This window comes from Populus euphratica, unplaced genomic scaffold (assembly GCF_000495115.2).
Source record: "Populus euphratica unplaced genomic scaffold, PopEup_1.0 scaffold1.1, whole genome shotgun sequence".
Lineage (NCBI taxonomy): Eukaryota > Viridiplantae > Streptophyta > Magnoliopsida > Malpighiales > Salicaceae > Populus > Populus euphratica.
Window position 1 is genome coordinate 2908021 of NW_011499845.1, and position 22915 is coordinate 2930935.

Below are 22915 nucleotides of genomic sequence, written 5' to 3' on the forward strand. Positions count from 1 at the left end.
AATGATTCAAGTTTAAAAAATAAAAACCCACCAATCAAATGATCAAAAAGACTCAAAGGAAAAGATAAGCGTGCCTATTAAAACTTTAAGAGAGTGATATTAAATATTAAAATAATATATAATAAAAAAATTAAATAATGCACTTTTTGCAGTAAATTTACGATCTTTTCGCCCACGGTATATTTCATGGTTTTTCCTCTGTCAATTCAAACCTCGAAGGTTTGAATTGCAGTAAATTTACGATCTTTTCGCCCACGGTATATTTCATGGTTTTTCCTCTGTCAATTCAAACCATAGTTTTTAAACCCGGCCCGGTGACTGACCCGGTCCAAGGCCCTAATTCCAGATTTTGACCGGGTTACTGGATTTTGACCGGATCAAACGGGTCAGCCGGGTCAATTTCTATTTCAAAAAAAATTCAAAAAGACATCATTTTAATAAAAAAATAAATAAAAATCAACGGATTACCACCGGGTTTTTGACCGGGTTTTTTCAAGTTGTCCGGGTTTCTGGGTCAACCCACCAGGTCAGCCGGGTCACGCCGAGTCATGACTTACCTGATTTTTTCATTAACCAGGCCCGGTTCCAGCCCCGGGTCGACCGGGTCCCGGGTCAACCCGCTGGGCCAGGTTTTAAAACTATGATTCAAACCTCGAAGGTTTGAGATCTAACAAAATCACAGATATTTATTTAAGCAACTGGATAATAATAGCATAACGGTTCACATTTAAAACCTGTTTGTTATCATGAAGTGCAGTAGGTGTAACAAATTATGATAAAAATTGTTTTTTAAATACATAACAAAATTATTTTTGATAATAAAATATTAAAAAAGTTAATTCTTTAAAAAAAATATGATTTGACCCAATACCAACCGGAATTAAAAGCTTATATTATATGTAATTTTATGCTTTTAGTGCTCTGGCATCAATCATGTCAACTTACTTGGGCATCATTTGCTCATGTGATGTATATTGTACTTTTAAAAAAAATTCAAATTTTTTATTAAAATTAATTTTTTATTGTATATTTTAAATTATTTTGATATATTAATTTTACAAATATTTTTTTAAAATATATTATTTTAATATAAAAATATTAAACAAAACAACACGGTATTTATAAATAACAGATCGTATCGGGATGTGCTCGTTATGCCTATTTATGTTGAAAAAAACCGACAAAAATTATCTGTCACTGTCATCACATGGTGAGTCCAACGTGACAGACAGCGAATCTCATTGGGTTGTTTTTGTGATCCGACTTCGATATCTTCATTTTCTTTGTTTCTAGTTTCTTCTCTCTCTCTCTCTCATATTATTGTTTTTGGTATTTTATTAAAGAAAACATCACCCTCGTTTTGCTCACCACAGTTATTTCAGTCTCTATATTTATCACATGAGCTTCTAACTTTAAAATCCGGTTCCCTCCTGCTTATTTCGAGCTTCCTGTGTTTCAGGTAGTTTTTCAATTTTCTCCATCTAAACTGTCCAAGTCTTTCGGTTCTTGCTCCCTTTTCAGTGTTCTTTTTTGTGTGGTTGCCTAGATATATGATGGAATTCAGTGGAAAGTGAGATATAATGGATTTGTTGTGATGTGTTAGAAGTGACCTTTTCGTTCTCTTTTTACTGAAACAAAATTACGGTGAAGTATTTTGGTTTCTGGCGAGCGTAATCCATGTGGGTTGTGTTAAATTTCTGTTTGGCTGCAGAGAAAATAAAGTAAATTTGAACCTTCTGGACAGTCTACCCCCTCCCTCCTCCTTCTCTTCATTAGTTCCCCCCCTACTCAATCTTCTTCTTCTTCTTCTTTTTTGTAAAATCTTTTTATTTTGAGGGTTTTTAGTAGTAGGTCTGTTGCATTTCCTGTTAGTTAAGTACTATGGTTAATTTCAGGTAAAAACTGCGAACCTTAGATACCAGGTCTCTCTTTTAGTCGTGGAGGTGCCTTTCTTTATTGTAGTCATTTTCAGAGTTTTCAGGAAGTGCCTAATGTATCATATCCTCATTTTGCTCGATGGAATTCACAATCAGAGTTGAACTCGCTCTCATAGATCGTGGATCTGACACTCAACGGTGTTTTTGAAGTGCAAGATTTCCATTTCCATTTCAATTCAATATTTCTTTCCGTTTTGTTTGTTTGTTTAATCTGATCCTGTCAAAAAGATCTTAATTTCCTAAAAGAACTGTGCCTTTTGGGGCTTTCAGTAAGCAAATGGCATGTAGTCTCATGCATAGGGGTGAACACTGTTAGGTTCGAACCAAACATACCGTTTGTTCACCCCTAGTTAAGTAGTCTTAGATGTTCCTTTAGATCTTCTAGATTTGGTGTTTTTAACTTTCAACAGTGTTGCCCCTTCTTCTTTAAGAGGGATTGGAGGCACGTGAGGTTTTGAATGTTAAGCAAATCACATCAGCGAGGAAATGCAATGTAAATATAAAATAATAATCATCAATGTCTATTTTGCATGCAGGGATTATGTTACCTCTTTTGGTCAGCAAATTTCTTAGCTTCTCATAGTTTCGTTTCTTTCCAAATTTGTTACCCATGTGTGTGTGGCTATTGGGGAAAAACATGAGGAATCTTTTTTAGTTGACCTATACGTTGTGGTTTGAGCTTTCTTGCTTGGGAACAATGGGATGAGACCTTCTCTGAAATTTTGACCTTTATTTTTAATTCGAACTGAATTTTGCCGCTTTCTTGCTGTTCCCTTTAGTTTACTGGGCGACTAAACAAAGCAACATCGGTATTGGATCTTAATGTTGGCTGTTATTCTTAGTTTGAGATTCTACCTTTTCTAGGGCTTAGTAAAGACAGGTTCATGTGCGTGCTTGTACTGTAAGCATTTGTGCAGTATTGATATTTTTTCTGGTAGTCTTTATTCAACGTAATATTTTAGTTATGTAGAAGTAACTTTTATGGTTCTAAAGTAGCTATTTGTGCCAAATTAAATGACTGCTACTCCTGTGTTTTTTTTTTTCCGTGTTAAATCTTATTTTTCTTCATGTTCAAAGCTAGCATGTGCTTTTCAGCATAATTTGCCAAGAGTATTCGTTGAAAACTCAGTTAATTTTATAAGGGCTGATTATTCTGATGGGGGAGAGATTGGCATATGCTGCAGACCCAGAGCATGCTTTTTTAGTTATCTTGGTTAGACTTTGGCACTTTTTGTTCACACTTTGAACCTACTGGAGTTTCATAATGGAAATCTTTGTGGCTTCTTACTGACTCATGTTCTGCTGGTGTTTAAGGTTTTGGTGATCTTAGTTCATACTAATTTAATTTACTTATTTCTGTAGCTGAACACTTAGGCAATGTGCTTTACATTTCGGATGCAAAATCAATGATTGTGGTACGTTAGGAAACTAGCTATTTTTGTTCATGATGCTTCTATTGACCTTGTTGTCAGCTACTGCTGTTTTGTATAGTGTTTTTAACTCCAACTTTTGGTAATATAACTTTCTGTGATGAACATTTTCTAGTCCGTCACATGCTTTTGTTAAGAGATGCAATTGTCCCTAAACAACTGTGATTTTGGGACAGACCTGATTGGTTTCAGATTCATCCTATTGCTGAAGTCAAAAACCCTTTGCTTTTTATTTTTCCAGTGCAACAGCTTTGTCAAATGCATGCATTGTGTCACTTGTAAAAGTTGCAGTTAAAGGTTCCTGAATTCCTTATTAAATATTTTTTTTGCCATCTGTTCTTACTTTTTGGTTGAGGTTGATCATGGATATTTTTTCTTGGATGGAAAAGAAAAACATTGTTTGACTAAATTGCCTTGGAACTTGATTTCCCTGTGCAAATGGATGATTTATATTTCATGACCTTTTCCAAGTCGTCAACCTCTGGATTAGATTAGTTATCTTCTAACTTGCATGTAGTACATATCAGAACTCGTTAGTTTCCTTCCATTGGCATGTTGAAAAACTAGATTCTTTCAGGTTTTGATTCATCTATATGAAGCATTTGGCCCTTCGTCCCATCAAGATTTTGAAACATGGATTTTCACTTGGCTATTTATCAATAGTTTCTTTCTCTGCACCAACAGCTGATAACCTTCCAATTATCACTGATCTTGATACCTTTCCCCCCTGTCTTCTTCCGCAAAGAAGCACTCTTAGTTTCATTATCATTCAATGTAGTGTTGAACATACAAGTATTTATATTATAGTTATAATCTCCAGATTATTAAACATGGTGGATGCCATTGCTCGAGCTTTACTGATTTGTAGCCCATGGAAGTATTCGATGTTGATGCATCATATATCATTAATTTATTTTCCAAATTTCACAATTAAGTGGAATGCAGAAATTACTGAACCTTGGAGCTTTTTTTGTTGCAGAATTTATTGAACCTTAGAACTCTTTTTTGTTGCCTGTTCTTATATCACAGAACCCGTAGTGATCTCGATTTATATTCATCTCGAGCCTGATGCTGAATTTAAGCAATTCTATATGCTTATAGTTTGACATGTTTTGTGCAGTGAAAATCATCTTCCTGAAGCACAATGTCCGATCTTGAGGCCCCCCTGCGCCCGAAGAGGAAGAAGGTGTGGGTGGACTATTTTGTGCAGTTCCGATGGATTTTAGTTATTTTTGTCGTTCTCCCAATCTCCTTCTCCCTTTACTTTCTCACTTATCTCGGGGATGTCAAATCAGAGATGAAGTCCTACAAGCAGCGTCAAAAGGAACATGATGAAAATGTTAAAAAAGTTGTGAAACGTCTTAAAGAGAGGAATCCATCAAAGGATGGTCTTGTCTGCACTGCTCGTAAACCCTGGATTGCTGTTGGAATGCGGAATGTTGACTACAAACGGGCTCGGCACTTCGAAGTTGATTTATCAGCTTTTCGTAATATCCTTGAAATTGACAAGGAGAGAATGATTGCTAGAGTTGAGCCTCTTGTAAATATGGGTCAGATCAGCAGGGCAAGTGTCCCAATGAATCTTTCTCTTGCAGTCGTTGCAGAACTTGATGATCTCACTGTTGGTGGGCTCATTAATGGTTATGGGATTGAAGGAAGCTCTCATATCTATGGCTTGTTCTCCGACACTGTTGTGGCATATGAGATTGTTTTGGCAAATGGTCAGGTTGTTAGAGCTACAAAGGACAATGAATACTCTGATCTTTTCTATGCCATCCCTTGGTCTCAGGGAACACTTGGGCTTCTTGTCTCTGCTGAGATCAAGCTTATTCCTGTTAAAGAATACATGAGGCTGACCTACAAACCTGTAGTGGGTAATCTGAAAGAACTTGCACAGGCCTATATAGACTCGTTTGCACCCAGAGATGGAGATCAGGATAACCCAGAGAAGGTTCCAGACTTTGTGGAGACTATGATTTATAACTCTACCGAAGGTGTGATGATGACAGGGAGATATGCCTCCAAAGAAGAGGCCAAGAAGAAGGGAAATGTGATAAACAATGTTGGTTGGTGGTTTAAACCGTGGTTCTATCAGCATGCGCAGACAGCCCTAAAGAAAGGGGAGTTTGTAGAGTACATTCCAACCAGAGAATATTATCACAGGCACACAAGGTGTTTGTACTGGGAGGGGAAGCTTATACTTCCATTCGCTGATCAATGGTGGTTTAGATTTCTCTTAGGCTGGATGATGCCTCCAAAGGTTTCTCTTCTCAAGGCTACTCAAGGTGAAGCAATCAGAAACTATTACCATGAGATGCATGTCATTCAGGACATGCTTGTTCCTCTTTACAAGGTCGGGGATGCCCTTGAATGGGTCCACCAAGAGATGGAGGTAATCTTTTCCCACTCAATTTTTTTTTCCTTTTCTATATTCTTCATTTTTTTGGGACAATTTTACTTCCCATCTTTGTTTATTATTGAAAGTTAAAAGTCTAGTCGTATGGTTGGTTTGAGTGGAAATTTAGACCAACCGTGTCTAATCACAGCTTTAGTCAGGAACTCGGTGGGCTTCGAGTAAGGAAAATATCTGAGATAACATGACAATAGTAGGTGTTTGCATGTGGAAAATTGCGTTACTTGACTAAGGATTAAGTTTCTAGATTCTGATCTGACTATTATTCATTTTCCAGGTATACCCCCTTTGGCTATGTCCGCACAGGTTGTTCAAGCTCCCTGTAAAAACCATGGTGTATCCAGAGCCAGGATTCGAGCATCAGCAGAGACAGGGAGACACATCCTATGCTCAGATGTACACTGATGTCGGGGTGTATTATGCACCTGGACCTGTGTTGAGGGGTGAGGTGTTTGATGGTGCAGATGCTGTTCGTAGAATGGAGGACTGGTTGATAGAAAACCGTGGCTTCCAGCCACAGTATGCAGTGTCCGAGCTAAGTGAAAAGAAATTTTGGAGGATGTTTGATGCTGACCTCTATGAACACTGCAGGAAGAAATATGGAGCTGTGGGAACCTTCATGAGCGTGTACTACAAATCCAAGAAGGGAAGGAAGACAGAGAAGGAGGTGCAGGAAGCTGAACAAGCCCACCTAGAGACTGCTTATGCAGAGGCTACTTAATAATGGACTGATTTTGAAGTGAACTTTGGAAATGTTTGGTAGCATTTCTTTATTTGCTGTTTCTCGTGTTTTCTGGCTGTGCTTGTGAGTCGCTTGCATTTTATTTTTCCCAGTGAATGTTACAGTTGCTGATTTTTCCCAGTGAATGTTGCTGCTGGCTTTATTGTCGGAGATCTTAAACTTGTTAGATTAGACTCTTGTTTTAATGGTATTGTATTTTCTAAGCGTGCTCATGTTATAGATAGTCTTGAGACTGTAGCCCCTAGCACACTGCAGCAAAGGGACATCTCTCTTTGGGCAACTGTAGTGTGGCTGGGAGAGTTAGAGTGAGGTTAGATTATTGCTGAGATGAAGTGGTGGCTGTACTGAGCGGGGTTGTACTTGGCACAAGAAAATAAATGAGGTGATGATTCACCCGAAAGTGAAAATTTTCCCTTTTTTCCCCAGCTTCTCTCTGTGTGATCAGCAAACTCTTGTGATATTTAGTGTCTTATTTTCATGAGGAACAGTCAATGTCAACAGTGACCCAATTTTTGAGAAATTAAGAGCTGCATGCTCGCTCTCTTCAAGACAGGGGTTGATCCCAGTGTCTTGTATTCATGAGCGACAATCAATGAAAAGAACTGCATACCTGCTCTCTTCAAGACTTGGGTCTTTGTCAAACTTTTCTCCCATTTTTAGTACAAAATCTGAACTTGTGGAAAAAAACGTCTTGAACATATAAAAAGGGTCTCGCCAGAACAGAACGTCATCATTTCCTGTTGTCAGGACAGAGAGCATTGATTTGATTTGAACCAACCTGGTCCCGCTTGAGATGGGCAACGACGTGTCAGATACTAGATCAGCAGTTCTCAAATCCAGCCATGTATAAAACACAACAACCTAATCTATTATTGATTAGGACATGTTTCTAATTAGATTATAGTTTCCTATGGTGATTGATATATATGAACTCCACGATCCTCCATGCTACGCCCATCAACTTCATGAACGTGCCCCCGCTAATCTGGGTTTTTCATTGTTCAGGCTTTTAAAAGTGCATTTTCTACACTTGTTTTTGGGGAAGAAATCACAACTAAGTTGGTTCGAGCTGTATTCTACCTAGAACTGGATCATGTCTGAAAGAAGCAGCTGGGATCTAGTTGGAGGGTCAACAGCTAATGGCTCATTTTTTCGTGTGCAACTTCGTCATCCATGTACCTACCTTCTGATTTAAAATTCTAATAAATCCAGTGACTGTGAGATGACCTTTTTGGCTTCGATAATGGGACCAAAGGAGACAACATCTCTTCCTCTCTGGCAAATAGATTAACAGCCGATGAACTGGAGACAACTATTTATATTTTACACAGTTACACAGTCATCAATTACATCAAGTTTTTATTTTATCATATCAACTAAATCTAGTCTAATTTATTTAGATAAAAATATCAGAAACTTCCTATAAAAATGGGGATATACGGTGAGGTCTCTCTAATGGAACGTTTATATACTTCATAGAATATACCTTTGAAAGTAATTTTTTTTTAATCTCAGAATCATTTTCTGCAAGTGTTCAACAGGCGTGTGAAATTTAATTTCAAGCTGCTTGGGATCGAAAAGCGCTGAATCTTATTGGCCCTGCTGGGCCTGCTGATGTTGTTGGCAATTGATTGAGAAGAGTACTTGAGATTGGATCATTATCGTGCAAAAGCAGTTTAAGTTTAACACAGATAAACTAAGCGAGGCCAAGATGGCGAGCCCGGAAAGGAGAAGCATTAAAGCATTTGCGATCCTCCCTTTCGCTTCTTCTGAATAATCCCTTGAAGCGAGAGCAACGACTGTCAATGGAAACGAGTAAGCCCACCACACAACACTGAAACTTCTCATGGATCTCTTGAAGAGATCAGGCCTCCAGAGCTGCTTTACATGTCAAGAAATTAGCCATAAATTAGATTTAAATTATGCAAATTCACAAGCAAACAAAGAAAGATCCAATTTTGCACCATTAATGAATAAGACAGTTTCGGTCTGCAAGAATCAAGATTAGAATCCTGATGATACCATTTACCACTGCAAATGATTTTATATTTCAGTCATGCTAGTGAACTTTAGTTTAAGGTTTTACTTAGCGTAGATTATATTTACCATCTCGGAGAATTAGTCGGGTCAGATAATCGAAATATCCCATGAAATGAGAAATTAATAGCTCGCCGGTCTCCATTAATTCTTGCTCGAGGGAATCAGCATGTATAACTCTAGACAAGTAGACATAACAATGAAATCAGGCAAGCTTTCACCAGCTGTAAAGTTTTGTCATAATATCAAACAAAATCCAAGACCAAAACCTAGTGGGTGCATGGTCCCTGCCTCATTCATATATATTTAATTTAGTATTCAATGAAAGCACGCAACTCCCAAGTCCTACTACAGGATTATAAATCTCAACGAATAATGTTTGTGTGGTTATGATGTAATTAACAGTGCCAAAGTCTGTCATTTTCTTGGCCGCATTTTCTAATTAACTCCGCATGTTAAGAATTTCCTTGCCAGAGAAGTGAACAGGAAGAGGGTGAGAAAGAAGAGCATCTTTGATATCAAAAGCTCCATTTATGGACTCCCAAGCCAAGCTTGCCCTACTTGGTGCTGCAATGAACAAGAAAAAAACTGGTCTTGACATAGCTGGAAGCCTATCACCACCGGAAACAGCACCAGGTAACGGACCGTGCCAAGTGAAAACAAGAAAACAGCACTCTTTCCACCCCATATTAGATGCAGCTTGAGCACCAACCAAGTTGAGCATTAAAAAAGGTTTAATATTTAAGAAAATAGTAACAAATGGTAAAGACAAAAATCCATTTTCTCATACGATGTATAGGCAACCATGGAAGGAGCTTGGTAGTGATGCTTTGAGGTATTCACCAACTCGGTAAATTATATGAAATGGCTAAACAACCATTAACAGTACTTTTAATTTCAATTTTTACCGAATACATGTAAGAGACAACTATAATTACTATGAAAGACGTCGTGGTTGCCAAAACTCAATCTTTGTTTCATTTTGTTTATATTTTTTTTTCCCTTCATGACCGAGAGTATTTGTGTACTAACATGTACGCATCAATAACACTAAGTTCCCTCGTATTGCCGGGTTAAGAACAAATTAGAATCCACGAGGATTTTAAACCTTATACTTATCTTGTGATAATCTTAGCTGTCGGTTCATTTGGTGGAGACACGTTGCAGTACAAATTCCCCCAAGCTTTAAAACATGTAGGTGATGATAATGTTAAGATTAGTATTAAGATTAGCCAAGATGAGGGATTTTTTTTTTTGTAGGTGCCGAAGCCCATTTCAACGGCTCACACCCATTCTCATTTACAATACTAAATGTAATTTCATTCATCAGAAATAAATGAACAAATGCAGTGATACTAATGTTATTATTCTTTCAAAATCTCCTTTGTTAATGAAACACCCCTCCTTTAGGAAGTGACAGCAATGGTGGCTAGAAATATTAAAATTCTCCCTTGTATATATAGCTAGGAAGCCTGGATTGGTTCAGGTGGCTGGCGAGCTTCATAATATAGTTGAAGCTTATTGTTTTCCATGCAATTCAACTGTCTTTTTTCCTTCCTTCCTTCCATTGGCACATGATAAGAACTACATTTTCTTATATTGTCTATCGCAAGCGAATAAAACTTGGATCAACAATATTCTGGATCAAAGGCCAATTTATCTCATCGACAAAAAATTATTGAGAGGGTTTCAAATGAATTGCCATCATGTATGTGAACAGTGAATATATCTGCAAGGAAAATAACACTAATAATGCCTCAAATTATGGAGGAGCCAAAACTTTCTTGCCGCTAACAGAATATTCCTCTGCTAAAGACCATAAATATACATTGAGAATGACCTGTGGGGGGAAAAAGTGAGAGGACAAAAAAAAGGAACTTTGTAAATGATCCCAGGTAGGCGAGAAGGCGATTGTTTTGCAACCTGCAAAAAAAGAGTTATATCACCAAGCAGTCTAATTCAGTTTAAGATGCTTCAGTAACAAATAAGCAAAAAGAGGTGCAAAAAAGGAGGTGTCACATAAACTGAACTGATATTTATCCACACTATTTTCTTACATCATTTACTTCGAGATAATTTGCATGAAAAAATAGGATCAACTGCGGCCCCATGGAAATGAGCATTCTAATTTTGAAGTATAAAATTTCAAAGATCATATGACAAACAGCAAGCCAAGCCACAAATATATGGGAACTTGTTTGGCTTGGCCCTGGATTGTGGAATTCTATTGCGTCATGGCACTTGCTCGTGGACTTCTAGACTTTAATAGAAAGCTTATATTTATGATTCTAATTCAAGCTGAAACAAAGTGGAAATGGGTTTTCAAAACTACCTGATCAAACAAGCTCATATTATGTTTTATTGAGTCAGGTCAGGGGTTGAAAAAACTTGAACCATCCATCGTGACAGCAATTAGAACTAATATGCTTGTAATAACTGCAAACCAAACTAAGATTGATCCTGCAATAACAAGTTTTCAAAAAAAGTGAATCATGAGATAAGTTAAACCAGCCTTAGATATATGGTACCTTTACAAATGAAATGTTCATGTTAAGAATAATAAAGAGACAATAAAAAATTACCAGTAGAACCTTCAGAACTGTTATTACTATCCGAGGGCATTGATTCAGCATTAAGACTTGAAGTATCAATTGAAAGCTTGCTATTTCCAGTCTCAGATGCCACAATTCCTTGAAATTCCTCACTCACAATTAAAGCTGCTAGAACATCCATAAATGACTCTTTATCCAGCTCATTAGAAGAATCCCTTCTTGTAGGCTCATAAATAGCATTTGAGTCATCAGAATCAGACAACTCATCATCTGAAGCACCTGTATCAACAGGCTCCACCTCATACTCGTCATCATCTTCATCCTCAACATATGCTTTATAAGTTAGTCTAAGAAGTATCTCCCCAGAAGAAGCCTTTCTGAACAATCCCCAACCTCCTTGTAAAGCCACAATCTTGTCAGTTGGTACAGTATCTTGCAGAGATCCCAGATCAACCTGTAAATGTTATTGAATTTAGAAAGCTATATTCAAGAGAAACGAAAGAATGTAACTTCAACAAATTGCAATCAAAATTTCATATGAATGCACAAATTGCTCAATAAATGCAGACAAATTACAGCATGAAGGCCAAAAAACAAAGCTCTTAGAATAAAAAAAAGAAAGAGAGAGAGACAATTATGTATATGGTCCCTAACACATCAAGTCCTAAATTTGCAATTACCACCTATCTGACCACTGTTCCAAAAACACAACCATGATCATCTTTACCACCACAATCACTGACTCCACATTGACCACCATCACACCATCATATCACCCCACTGCCACCATTCCATGATCACCATGCCAGCCAACTGCCATCACTGCCACCACTGCCACCACCATTAGCACCATGATTAATCCAATCCCAGGAATCACCATGTCACCATACTGCAAAGAAACATTAACTAATACCAAGACCATTAAAAGTAAGTTTTTTTTGTACAACAGCCACCTCACATTTCTTCTCTTTACCAATACCACAATCACAAGCAGGCAGCTTCAATAGAATCTACTATTAACATCAATTCTTTCAATATAAATACTATTGTTAATTTCAGTATAAATTGAAAAGAAATTATAATATCATTACAAAGCACAAAACCAAACATATATGATTGGATATGAAAATATCAATATTCTACGCTAACTTTTTATTTATTCATTATATTTAATGCTATCTTGCTTGCTTGAGAAAAATTTCTAGGCATGCAATCTCATGCATACAATAACCCACAGTAGAGGTTATGTCTAATTAAAAAACCTCTATATTCTTTGAGATCAACCATTCAAACAAGAGAGCCATTCAAAGAAAACACAGAAGACAACTTTGTATTTTCACCAAAAAAGAAAAGAAGAGATTTTTGGAATAAGATAGCTTACCTCTCCAGTGCCAACAGTTAAATCTGTGAATCCAAGAGTGTCTTTCACTTGGATGTTCAATTTTTGTTTCCTGGGGTTTGCAACAAGCATATGAAAATCCTAGCCAAAGTCATAAAACACAATTACCTCAAGAAAAATGTTTCTGGAGGACAAAAGGTGTTTGTAAATACATGTAACTTGGGAGATGGAGAATCACCTGGTTCCAAATTGGCTCACCAGGACGACCAATCACGGTGGTTTGGCTGTTCTTTTTACTACGCATGATTTGATCTCCCAGGCTCAGAATAACATATGGGTCAGTTTTACCTGACAAATAACAGGGAATCAATGAGTACTGCATGTGCAATACAAAATGTATATAAAAATTAATCAGGGGGCATGACCGATAGCAGGCTAGGGGAAGCAACAGTACTCTGATTGTGACCCCTAACTAATAACATCAACAAAATGTAGTAATGCATGTTTAAGAGTACAAACAATGTGAAAGAATTGGAACAAACAAAGTACTGAAGTACTTGTAAATAGGTTGAAAGACAAATTTATAGCAGCCCTCAGCTTTTCTAGCTAACAGAAAAACAAAGAACGGTGCTTATTCAATTATCCAAACAGGTGTCAGATGCAAATCAAGTGGAAGCTTAAATCCTATGTCGATGGTGAGAGAGAAAATCAGCCTAAAGCCTACATCCTTAGCACTCAATAATAACCTACAGTTGAGCAAGATTTAACTTCTTGAAACCGCATGCAAGAATTCTCGTTCTAATACCAGTGTTGAATAATTATATTTTCTTTTTGTCTAATGCATGATAGATTTTAAGAAAACTGAAGAAGCTAGAAGTAATTTATACCAAAGAAGACATAGGAAAGTTTCCGAGCATCTACAAGAGTCACTGATAGTTCTCCAACAAAATCCTCGTTTCCTTCTTGCATTTCTCCTGATTCATTTGCAACAGGCCCAACCGCTTTTCCATTTTGAAAATCCAAAACAATCTTCTTTGGCCGAACAAACAGTCGAGGCAAATCCTCAGTGAGAAGTTTTTTAAGAAACCTATGAAATTGAAATGAAACATTTAAGTTAGGGGGAGGAAAAGGCAGTAAAACCCTCAAAAAAATATGCTGCAGCTATTATGGACCTTCTACTTTGATGCATTCTGCTGTTGTTATTATCAAACAAAATAAAATCTTCCTGACACATAAAAGAGCACTGGCTTCAAGCTCTGAAGATAAATTGGCTAGCAACCAGAGGATGGCTAACAACTAAATTCAGCCAACTTATTTAATGTTTCCAAAGCAAGTGTATTTGTAATAAAGCATCAAATTATTTGCTTCAGGGAACACAATAATGAACAGAATGCACAGACTTTATCATTCACAGTACATTACGTCTTCTAAAACCTAAATTACCATCTGGTTGCATTCCAAGTCATCTGACCATATTAAGTTTGAAGCTCTGTGATGACTGACTTTTCAAAGACAGACTATGTCTGGAGGCAATAATATTTCAGTAAAAAATAATATGTGGAGAACTAAAAAATGGATGGTGATAAAAGTCCACTTACAATGAGAGAACTGGAATGGCTGGTGTTGTCCGATGCATGCATAAAAGATGAGAGAAGAAGAAGGTTGTGTTAGAATTTCCAATATCGTAATACAGATATTAAAATACAAGAGATAAACACATGGGACTAAAAAAGAAGAGCTTGGCAGTATGTCCACAATCTCAAATCAGTTTTATCAATCATCCAATATTTTTGTCAAGTTTCCATATCACTCAGGCACAAGCATTCTTTGAAAGCAAATGGGACACAATCCATGTTCTGTGTATCTTTCAACCACGTTTGCCAAATCAATGAAATGCATTTATTTTTAAGTGGAAATGGACACTTGAAATTGATTTTTTATTTCTCAAAAAAAAAAAAACAGATTTTATTCATTATTGCCTGATTCTTTTTTTATTTATTTCTGAACATCAAAAAGTGTTAGACTTGACATCTGCTTCAATACAATACTACAATCATTGGAGAGAGCATGGAATTATCTCCGAATGCAAGGAAGGATATTTTCTATTGCTAATCCTGTGCTCCTCTAGTTTCAACATGCCCTCAAAAAACCCTAGATAGGTCTATAACATACTCACAACTGAGACCATCAATGACCAATAAGTGTAGTATCATGGCTAGCTATCCATGTAGGATTAATCAGAATGCCACAATCTCCTAGATCTCCCAGGGCCAACAAGGGAGGTGCAAATCATTTACAAGAAAAGAAAGCAACTTATGCGACTTTTATTCTTGACCACTTAGTGAATTAGGTGCAAATCATTTACAAGAAAAGAAAGCGATTTATGCATTAATACATTTTATCGACTGGCTTTTATTCTTGACCACTTAATGAATTACAGCAGAATGAATCCAAATGCAAGTATTATTAAGACATAAAATGGATGAAATAGTTCTTTTATGGCCAATAAAATAGATGAAATAGCTCCTTTTGGATCATATCTATGACCTACCCATTAGATTGAACAAACGAAATGGCGACAATTCAAATTTGATCTTCGGAAGTGACACAAAAGCCCAAGAAACAGCTCCCACCCATGGCTCTGTTGGTATCAACCGCAGTTTGACCCAGAGTTCACCGTCAATGTCAAAATCTCTAACACTGACTGGCAACATGATAGGGATAATGCTAAATTTTAGCGATAGCATTAGAAGCATCCGAGCGCCACCAGTATATCTGAGACCTATTTGATACCTAAATATCATGAAAAGAGAACATAAATCAACTTTGCTTAACAAAGCTGAATCTCAGTGATTATGGCAGCAAGGCCGCCGACCACTTACAGATTAACAATTGAATTTCCACTATAATTTATTACAAAAATTCTGAAACATTATCATAACTGCTTCAAATAGCTAGCTAACTTACTGCAAATCATTGACGCGGCGAGAAGTTCTTCTCTCAACGTTCCTAACGGACAATGGCTCATCCCCTAGAGAGAATTGCTTGATTTCAACTCTCTCAACATAATCAGGCTTCTTCAAATCATCAATAACAGGTTGCAATAGCCCAATAAGCCAATTCTCAATCCCGCCTCTATAAACCTTCCATAACTTCCCTAGCACCATATTAACCCACTCAACGGACTCTTTCCTCTGCAAATCCTTCTCCAGAAACAAGGAAAAGCTGGTGGGCACTTGCGGCCACGCCCCAGCACGCTTCCCTTCCTCATTGCTTTTATCTCTCTTCCTCGAAGTCCATACCTTATCAGAAACAACACCCACAAAGAAGAAAAACACAAATAACCCAACAATATTTCTATTAATTGGAGGTGATGGTATCGGGTGTATCGCTCCCAATTGAGTCCTTAGCTTTCCCACGATAGGATCCTCTTGAAAACCAGTGAAGTTCGAAATCGATGGCTCTTGGGATAGCTCGCCGGTCTCCAGTTCATTAGCAATTCGCTTGAAAACAAACCTCTTAGTCCCCTGTGAAATCTCATCAATGTTTACACTGCTATTTCTGGTGTCGTTTGGGAAGACACAAGCATGGAAAGTCAACAACTTTCTTCTGAAATTTTGGTGTGTGAGGTCGGTGATTAGTTTTTTCCTCCTCCTTTTAGAGAAGGGAAGCGACGGGTACTTGGTTTGATGGAAGGATTTGCATGGGCAGAGGTGAGGGAGAATTTGATAAGAACTAAAGCTTGCGGGAGAAGACTGTAAAGTCATTTAGAAAACAGAAAAAATCAGTGCCCCAGTTATGATAAGGGCATAAAAAGGATCATTGCCTGGGAACATAGAATTTTGTTTTTTAATATATATATAATATTATTATTATTATTATTATTACTAGTAAGGATTGAAAAGGGAGAGCTGGAAATGAAATCAATAAAATCTTAATCTAGATAGTTTGGGGTAACTGAGAAAAATGAAATCAATAAAATCTTAATCTAGAGAGTTTGGGGTAACTGAGAAGAGTCGTAGATGAAAAGTCCATGAAAAGAAATTGGAGAAGAAAAGGAAGAAGTGTTAGCAGAGGAGATTGAATTTTAATAAAATTAAGAAACAGCGTTTCTTTCTCTGTTCGTGGGTTTGGCAAGGGAAAGCTGGTTTTCTGATTACGCAGGATTGAAGGCCTCTCAAAATTAGAAAGACGTGGACGATGCAATTTTTGCGTTTAATTGGATTTTTCCGCGCTTGTCGGAGCCGACGCGCCTACAGAGTTTTTTTTGTCAGCTTTACTTTTCAAACTAATTTTTTTTTTAAATATATATATATTTTAAAAAATAAAATAAAATATTTTTTTATAATTTTAATATTAAAAACTTATAAAATTATTAAAAATTATTATTATAATATATTTTTAATTACAAGATATTTTTGTAAAACATCTACTATATTATTAAATATAATTAATACTTATTTGTTTTCAAAATACATTTTAATTTGTGTCACGTGATAGAATAATAAAAATATTAATAAAAACTCTAAATATGTGTGTTCTTCATGGTAGATATAATTTACGGTGGATTATTACAATATAATTATTTCTTTACCCATGAGTTAAAAAAAAACAGTGATCTTAAGAATGTTTTGATCTTTATAATTGGTTTATTAATCATTAAAAAGTTGTATAGAAATATATATTATTTTTTTTAATTTTTTGCATGTTAAAAATACAATTTTATCCCTATATTTAATGATTTTTTTAGCGGTTACCCAAGGATTTTTTACTCTTTTTAAAAATATTAAAAAAATAAATTGCTGACTTAGGATATTGTTTTGTTTAACAATACTATTATACCTTTTAAAAAAGTTAAAAATCAAGACTTTTTTTTTTTTGTTTCACGTGTTTATAAAGGGCATCCTGATATTTTTATATAAGAAAATAATTAATTTATTAAAATAAAAAAATGCTGCCACGTCATGTTCTCGCAGCCCGTGGGAGTACACATGTTAAATAGCAATTGAGATATAAAAACGTGTTGTGTTATCATATACGATTTTCAAATAATATTTTTTTAAAATGAAGGGTTGCATCGGACAAAGGACATAGACTAGGTTTTTCTTCCAAGCATCTCACTGTTTATCTTTGTATTCAAATATGGATCATTGATTATGATTACCTTTATTTTCCATGCTGAGTATAAAAGCAAGAATCGTCAAATATATATTAGATTTAATAAAAAAATTTAAAAAATGAAGATTGAATGGTAATATATATATATCTGTTTTTTAGGATGATTAAATGTATTTTTAATTAACGAGTAAGAAAATTAACATTCGAGGCTAATTTTAGAAAATACTTGTTATATACTAGAGTGAAAATAGTGATTTATATTAATTGCTACGTACATTACAAGTTTAAAAACAATACTCGTCGGAATCAAAACATATTGCTTTCATGTTTTGTTATGTTAATTTCATCCCTCGTCAGCATGGTAAAATATAAAGATATTCATTTTATTTTGTATATCATGACGATTCTATATTCGTCTTTCTCCACTTCATCAACACTAGTTAGCTCGTGTTCTTCCTGCGATACTCATCGTCTCTCGTTTCATCCTACTCTCTTTTTTTTAAATAAAAATGAACATGTGCTGCCTTTGAAATTCCTTGCACCCTCTAAGCCAGTTCTCCTGGAAGAAAGCTTACGATTTAATGACTACAATGCACGTTTAATAAAAGATAAGGATGGGTTCTATCATGAGTTCGAGAACCATGATCCATCTTTGTCCTAGCTCTGATTATATATATATATATATATTTTAATAAATTACTTCATAGTCAAGTCTTCATCGTTGATAAAAGAATGGAGTTTATATAGTTATAGTTTTATAAATTTTAAAATTATTAAAAATTTATATAATTATTAATTTTATAATTTATAAAATTAGTTGAGATACATATAAGTTAAATTGAAATATCCATATTAATAATAAAAAAATAAAATTTATGATGGCTTCATATTCTTTTTATTTATATAGATTATTATAATTTTATGATTTGGTTTTGATTTAATATGTTAATCTAAATTAATTTAGATTGTTTTAATATAATGTTATTTTAATATTTTTTAAAAAATATATATATTATTTTAAAATTTATTAAGTCAAACTACTGTTTTATCAAAAACATTTGATTTAATATTAAGTTAATTAATTTAATCCACAACACAGATACAGGGACACCAAATGTTCTACCACTGACTCGTGATTTTTCATTCTATTTCAAAAATATATTTTATTTGAAAAAGTATTAAATTTATATATTTTCAATTTTTTTAAAGGTTTTAACATGTAAAATAAAAAAATATTTTTTTAAAAAAATACACAATTGACAAGCATGAATTACTGCATCAAAATATGAAACACACAGACATCCAAACCAAACCTGAACGGTAATTATCGAGTTAAGATAGACTATATACAGTTCCTGTACAGGCAATTTGACAGTGGAAGTCCAGACTGAAGCATCCGTGAACACAACCATCCTCTCGCCTAGCAGGTTCGTCGTGTTCATGCATGTATTCAGACCCAATGCGCTGTCTCTGTCCCGATGGAAAACTAAAACCGACATCTGACATCTCGTTTCTCTCTGTAATCGATACAATGCACCATGCTGTTATCTCCATATTCATTGAACACATGATGCGTTTGAATTCTTTAAATCTTGCAGGCTAATCGATTTATAATATACATATTCAAAGTTGCTGGGTGCTGAGAACTCCTGGCATGGCAAGTCACCAGAGAAGGGACTGGAAGCGTGAAGATTTCAACGCGTAGCTTGAACAGATAAAAGGATAAGAGCAAAGGCGATGGAAGAAGATAAATAGCTACTTTTCTCGCGTACTTCAGTGAAATAAAAATAAAAAGGTCCCCCCCATGTATTTACCATATACATAATTTTTCAGCAGTTATGTAATTCTATTATTCTTCAAAGCAAATTAAAACATGTTATTTTTTATAAAATTATTTTTTAAAATAAAACTGTTTCGTAGCTTTTTTTTTTAATCTACACATGAAAACATGTTTTTTTAATCGATATATTAAAATTTGCTATAAGCTAAAGTACTCCTAGCTTTTAAGTAAATCTTGATGAATAAAGTTCTTATTTCCCATTTCTTTGTTAACTAAATGGTGAGTTAAAAAGAAAAACAAGAAATGACGAAAAAATCAGTTACATTTTCACAAATAAAACCATATTTTGTCACGAAAGGAAGAGTTAACCGGGCTGGGCCCGTCCCGTCCAGACCCGACCCAAGTACAATACAATAATCCGTACACACGGCTTAGCGGACGACGAGTTCGGTTCCAGCACACGCTCAAGTCCCTCCTCTTTCAAACGACAACCCCTCTGACTCGACGATACGACAGCCCTTCTCATTACCTCATCACCTCCTGCCTATTGTCACCCTCTATTCCATGCAAAGGAAATAAAATCAGGGTTTCGCATTTGCTATTTTAATCCCTAACTAGTTTCACTCTCTCAAGGGTGATTCTTATCTGTCCTTTTGATCTCGTCAAAGTTAACAAGAAGACCATTCACTCAGTTTGTATTTGAATTCTCACTCGCTTCTTTACTTCGTAGATAAAATAATGGAATCGCCAGCTTGGTTGCCTCGACGAGAAGTTAAGCCTCCGCCAACTTCCACTGAAGCCGGAGTCGCAGCAGATGCTCCTCCATTGGAGAATTCAGCTGGTAACAATGCAAACAGTAGCTGTTCAGTTCCGGCGCCGGCATTCAGTTACAACGTGATTCCTAATATGTCTTCCGGTGCGGTCAGTATTTATTTATTCCTTCTTATTCTCATTTTCGGTTATTATTAATTTCTATTTTTTAAAAAAATGTATAGTTATATTTTGTGTAATGCTTGCAGGCTATGCATGCTAATCCATAATCCACCGGGACCGCCTGTCCATGTTCCTGGCCCGGTTTCATCCGCTGGCCCTCCCTTTTCGTATAAAATCCCGCAAACCAGTCCTGTTTCTCATGGCAATCAGCAGCTTCAATCCTGCATTGTGAGTGGTTAATTTAATTCTTTACCCTTTATGTTGTTTAGAATGTTGTTTTCAGCCTAGCTCCCATTGTATTCACATGAGTCATGGATGGTTCGATGGGAAAGGTTTAAGTTGTTGAGGGCGAGAGTTGTGATTTTAGTTTGAGATGGGCACTTCTCACAGACAATTTACTCTTGAGGATAGCCATCGACATGTACCTATACGTGACAGTGTTTGCAGAAGACATTCATATACTGAAGTTAATTCCGGTAACGTGTAAAATTGTCCTCGACTTCCTCCTGATTGCGCTGATATCTGTGTTCTTGTATGGAAATAGAACATGGAAGGAGACTTCTTTCTCTTTCTTTTTTTTTGCATTTTGGTCTTAAAATCTATTGTAGTTATGATGTTGTTTTCAACATTATCTCGTGATGTCTAACCATTGCATGAAATCCGTGGTCCTAGAATTTAACGTTTAGTTCTCTTTGATTCATGCAGGATAAATCATCTGCAGTTTCCCAAGGCAGTGCACCATTAGCGGCATCAATTGTATCCCAGTCTGTTTCATTGCCCCTTCATTATCCTTCAAGTTCTTCGATGAATGCATCTTTATTTCCTAACCTGGGACTGACAACTTCACAGGCACCAGATACTGCTCCTTTCTTTTTCCCCCTGGATTGGCTAGAACTCCCGGCACATTTGCCCCCCAAGGGCTGGCACCATCTGCTCCAATGACCCAGCCACCTGTAGCTGTTGATTCTTTACCTTCAGGAGTTCAGAGGCCCATTATGCCAACAATGCCCCCTTCAAATGCAGTTCAGCAGCAAACATATCCTACCTACCCATCTTTACCTGCCATGGCTGCATCCCCACAGGCCTCTGGATGCATCCCCCACCCATGGGAGGTACGCCTAGGCAACCATTTTTGCCATATCCTGCTGCTTTTCCTGGACATAGCATATCTCCTCCTCCTGTTTTGTTGCCTGATTCTCAACCTCCTGGTGCTGTTCCTGTTGGAACTGCAGGTGCAAATCACATGCTTTCTTCTGCTTCAGTTCATCAGTTGCCAGGTGCTCCAAGGATGCAGACAGAATTACCTCCTGGAATTGGTATGCTCAGGGCTTCATGCTAGGTTACTGATGCATTTATAATGTAAGAGTACTCTATTTATCACTGAAGTTATGTGGGATGAAAGGTTTTGCTGAATTAGTTGACTGCATGGGTTCAATGTCATACTTGAATTGTAGCTGTCATAGTGCCATCGATCCCTCTGTATGATGCAGTGCTTGCTAAACACTGAAATCACAGACCCAAATTCAACATCAGCTAGTAAACTATTCTTCTTACAGTTTAAATAAAAAATGGAAATCAGTCCTGGTTATTTCATAATATGTTCGCCACAGAATACTGAAGTGTGCAATGCTGCTGCTTGCTATCGCTTAACTAATTAGACAAAGTCTACTAGATGATTCTGATAATTAAAATCTATCAGGTTTCTTGTGTAACTGAGCTAACTTTTCATGAACATTGTTGGATGGGGTTTGGGTTCGTTTTGTTCCCATCTATAGTTCTGACCATTTGGCTTGACTGTTACTTAGGCATCTTGGACCGAGTCAAAACCAAGGTTGGAGAAGGATCCACAAGGACGTGCGACAAATCCTGATTTAGATCCATCTGATATAGAGAATCTCTTTCGGGAGCACATCAAGATGCCGCATGAGGTAATACTTCTTAAATGCAAGTACGCTACAATCAAAGGGCATCTTAATGGATTTCATTTAGTGGATCTGTATTGTGACTGTCTCACAATCTGACTTTTTTGTTCCCCAGCGGTGTACAAATGTTTTCAAAGATCTGTTACCTGAAGTTATAATTGGTGAAGCAGCAGCCCAGAAGACAGAAGACGGGAAAACAGTCCTTGATTCATGGTCACCTGCTAAACGTCTTCTGAAGCCTGATCCTAGGTATAACAAGATGCCTCGAAAAGAGAGGGAAACTTTGTGGCGTCGATATGCGGAGGAGATGTTAAGAAAGAAAAAGTCTTCACCGGATTGGAAGGAAGATAGGCATACAGATGCTAAAAATAGAAGCTCTAATGATTCTCTTCAATCAGGATCGAGAACACATGACCGAGGATAGCCTATTGATTTTTGGATAAGCTCGTTTTATTTTTGACTAGGAACTAGGCTCTTGTAGAATTTACTGATAGCTACTTTGCTAGTGATATTTATCGCTCCCACTTTTTGTGGGTGCGGTGTCATCCAGGTTATCTGATAGAATTCAGCAAAAAGCTTAGCTAGAGCCTCCCTCTTAGCTGCGCCTGTCTCTCTGTGTTTATATATATATATATATATATATATATATAACGCAAAAAATAGGAAAGGAGAAAATCCTATCACCTGCGTTTCGTTGTCAGCCACTGCAGAG

The 22915-nt window shown here is 36.4% G+C and overlaps 3 protein-coding genes across 6 annotated transcripts; 2 read left to right on the forward strand and 1 right to left on the reverse strand.

The window, feature by feature from the left end:
* Positions 1–1321: 1321 nt before the first annotated feature.
* Positions 1322–6945, forward strand: LOC105120424 (delta(24)-sterol reductase-like). 2 transcript variants are annotated; one of them, XM_011018615.1, is made up of 4 exons: positions 1322–1459; positions 3300–3352; positions 4488–5759; positions 6058–6945. In XM_011018615.1, exons 3-4 carry the CDS (start codon positions 4512–4514, stop codon positions 6499–6501), a joined length of 1692 nt encoding a protein of 563 aa, XP_011016917.1. In that variant the 5' UTR covers positions 1322–1459; positions 3300–3352; positions 4488–4511; the 3' UTR covers positions 6502–6945. The 2 variants fall into 2 exon arrangements, with proteins under 2 accessions (XP_011016917.1, XP_011016908.1); XM_011018606.1 differs by lacking the exon at positions 3300–3352.
* A 3254-nt stretch (positions 6946–10199) lies between these two features.
* LOC105120436 (synaptotagmin-2-like) lies at positions 10200–16640 on the reverse strand. The gene is made up of 10 exons (XM_011018627.1): positions 16461–16640; positions 15418–16414; positions 15002–15243; positions 14049–14067; positions 13338–13537; positions 12689–12798; positions 12493–12591; positions 11142–11565; positions 10892–11019; positions 10200–10482 (listed from the first exon to the last, which is right to left on the reverse strand). The coding sequence occupies exons 2-9, from the start codon at positions 16215–16217 to the stop codon at positions 10931–10933; spliced, it is 1983 nt and encodes a 660-aa protein (XP_011016929.1). The 5' UTR covers positions 16218–16414; positions 16461–16640; the 3' UTR covers positions 10200–10482; positions 10892–10930.
* Positions 16641–19833: 3193 nt separating this feature from the next.
* Positions 19834–22787, forward strand: LOC105120443 (pre-mRNA-processing protein 40C-like). Of its 3 annotated transcripts, XM_011018656.1 has the most exons (8): positions 19837–19982; positions 20079–20264; positions 20368–20509; positions 20987–21045; positions 21131–21393; positions 21514–21597; positions 22087–22209; positions 22319–22787. In XM_011018656.1, the coding sequence occupies exons 5-8, from the start codon at positions 21220–21222 to the stop codon at positions 22625–22627; spliced, it is 690 nt and encodes a 229-aa protein (XP_011016958.1). In that variant the 5' UTR covers positions 19837–19982; positions 20079–20264; positions 20368–20509; positions 20987–21045; positions 21131–21219; the 3' UTR covers positions 22628–22787. The 3 variants fall into 3 exon arrangements, with proteins under 3 accessions (XP_011016950.1, XP_011016942.1, XP_011016958.1); XM_011018648.1 differs by having other exon boundaries at positions 19834–19982; positions 21131–21597; positions 22322–22787; XM_011018640.1 differs by having other exon boundaries at positions 19835–19982; positions 21131–21597.
* The last annotated feature ends 128 nt before the right edge of the window (positions 22788–22915 follow it).

Bases quoted from the DNA above. Each gene is read 5' to 3' on its own strand.
- LOC105120424 (XM_011018615.1), top strand. From the start codon at position 4,512: ATGTCCGATCTTGAGGCCCCCCTGCGCCCGAAGAGGAAGAAGGTGTGG. The intron at 5,760-6,057 runs GTAATCTTTTCC...TTCATTTTCCAG, and splicing joins GGGTCCACCAAGAGATGGAG to GTATACCCCCTTTGGCTATG.
- LOC105120436 (XM_011018627.1), bottom strand. From the start codon at position 16,217: ATGACTTTACAGTCTTCTCCCGCAAGCTTTAGTTCTTATCAAATTCTC. The intron at 12,799-13,337 runs GTATAAATTACT...GTTATTTGTCAG, and splicing joins ACTTTCCTATGTCTTCTTTG to GTAAAACTGACCCATATGTT. The intron at 11,020-11,141 runs GTAATTTTTTAT...TTGTTATTGCAG, and splicing joins CAGTTCTGAAGGTTCTACTG to GATCAATCTTAGTTTGGTTT.
- LOC105120443 (XM_011018640.1), top strand. From the start codon at position 21,220: ATGACCCAGCCACCTGTAGCTGTTGATTCTTTACCTTCAGGAGTTCAG. The intron at 21,598-22,086 runs GTATGCTCAGGG...ACTGTTACTTAG, and splicing joins AGAATTACCTCCTGGAATTG to GCATCTTGGACCGAGTCAAA. The intron at 22,210-22,318 runs GTAATACTTCTT...TTTGTTCCCCAG, and splicing joins ACATCAAGATGCCGCATGAG to CGGTGTACAAATGTTTTCAA.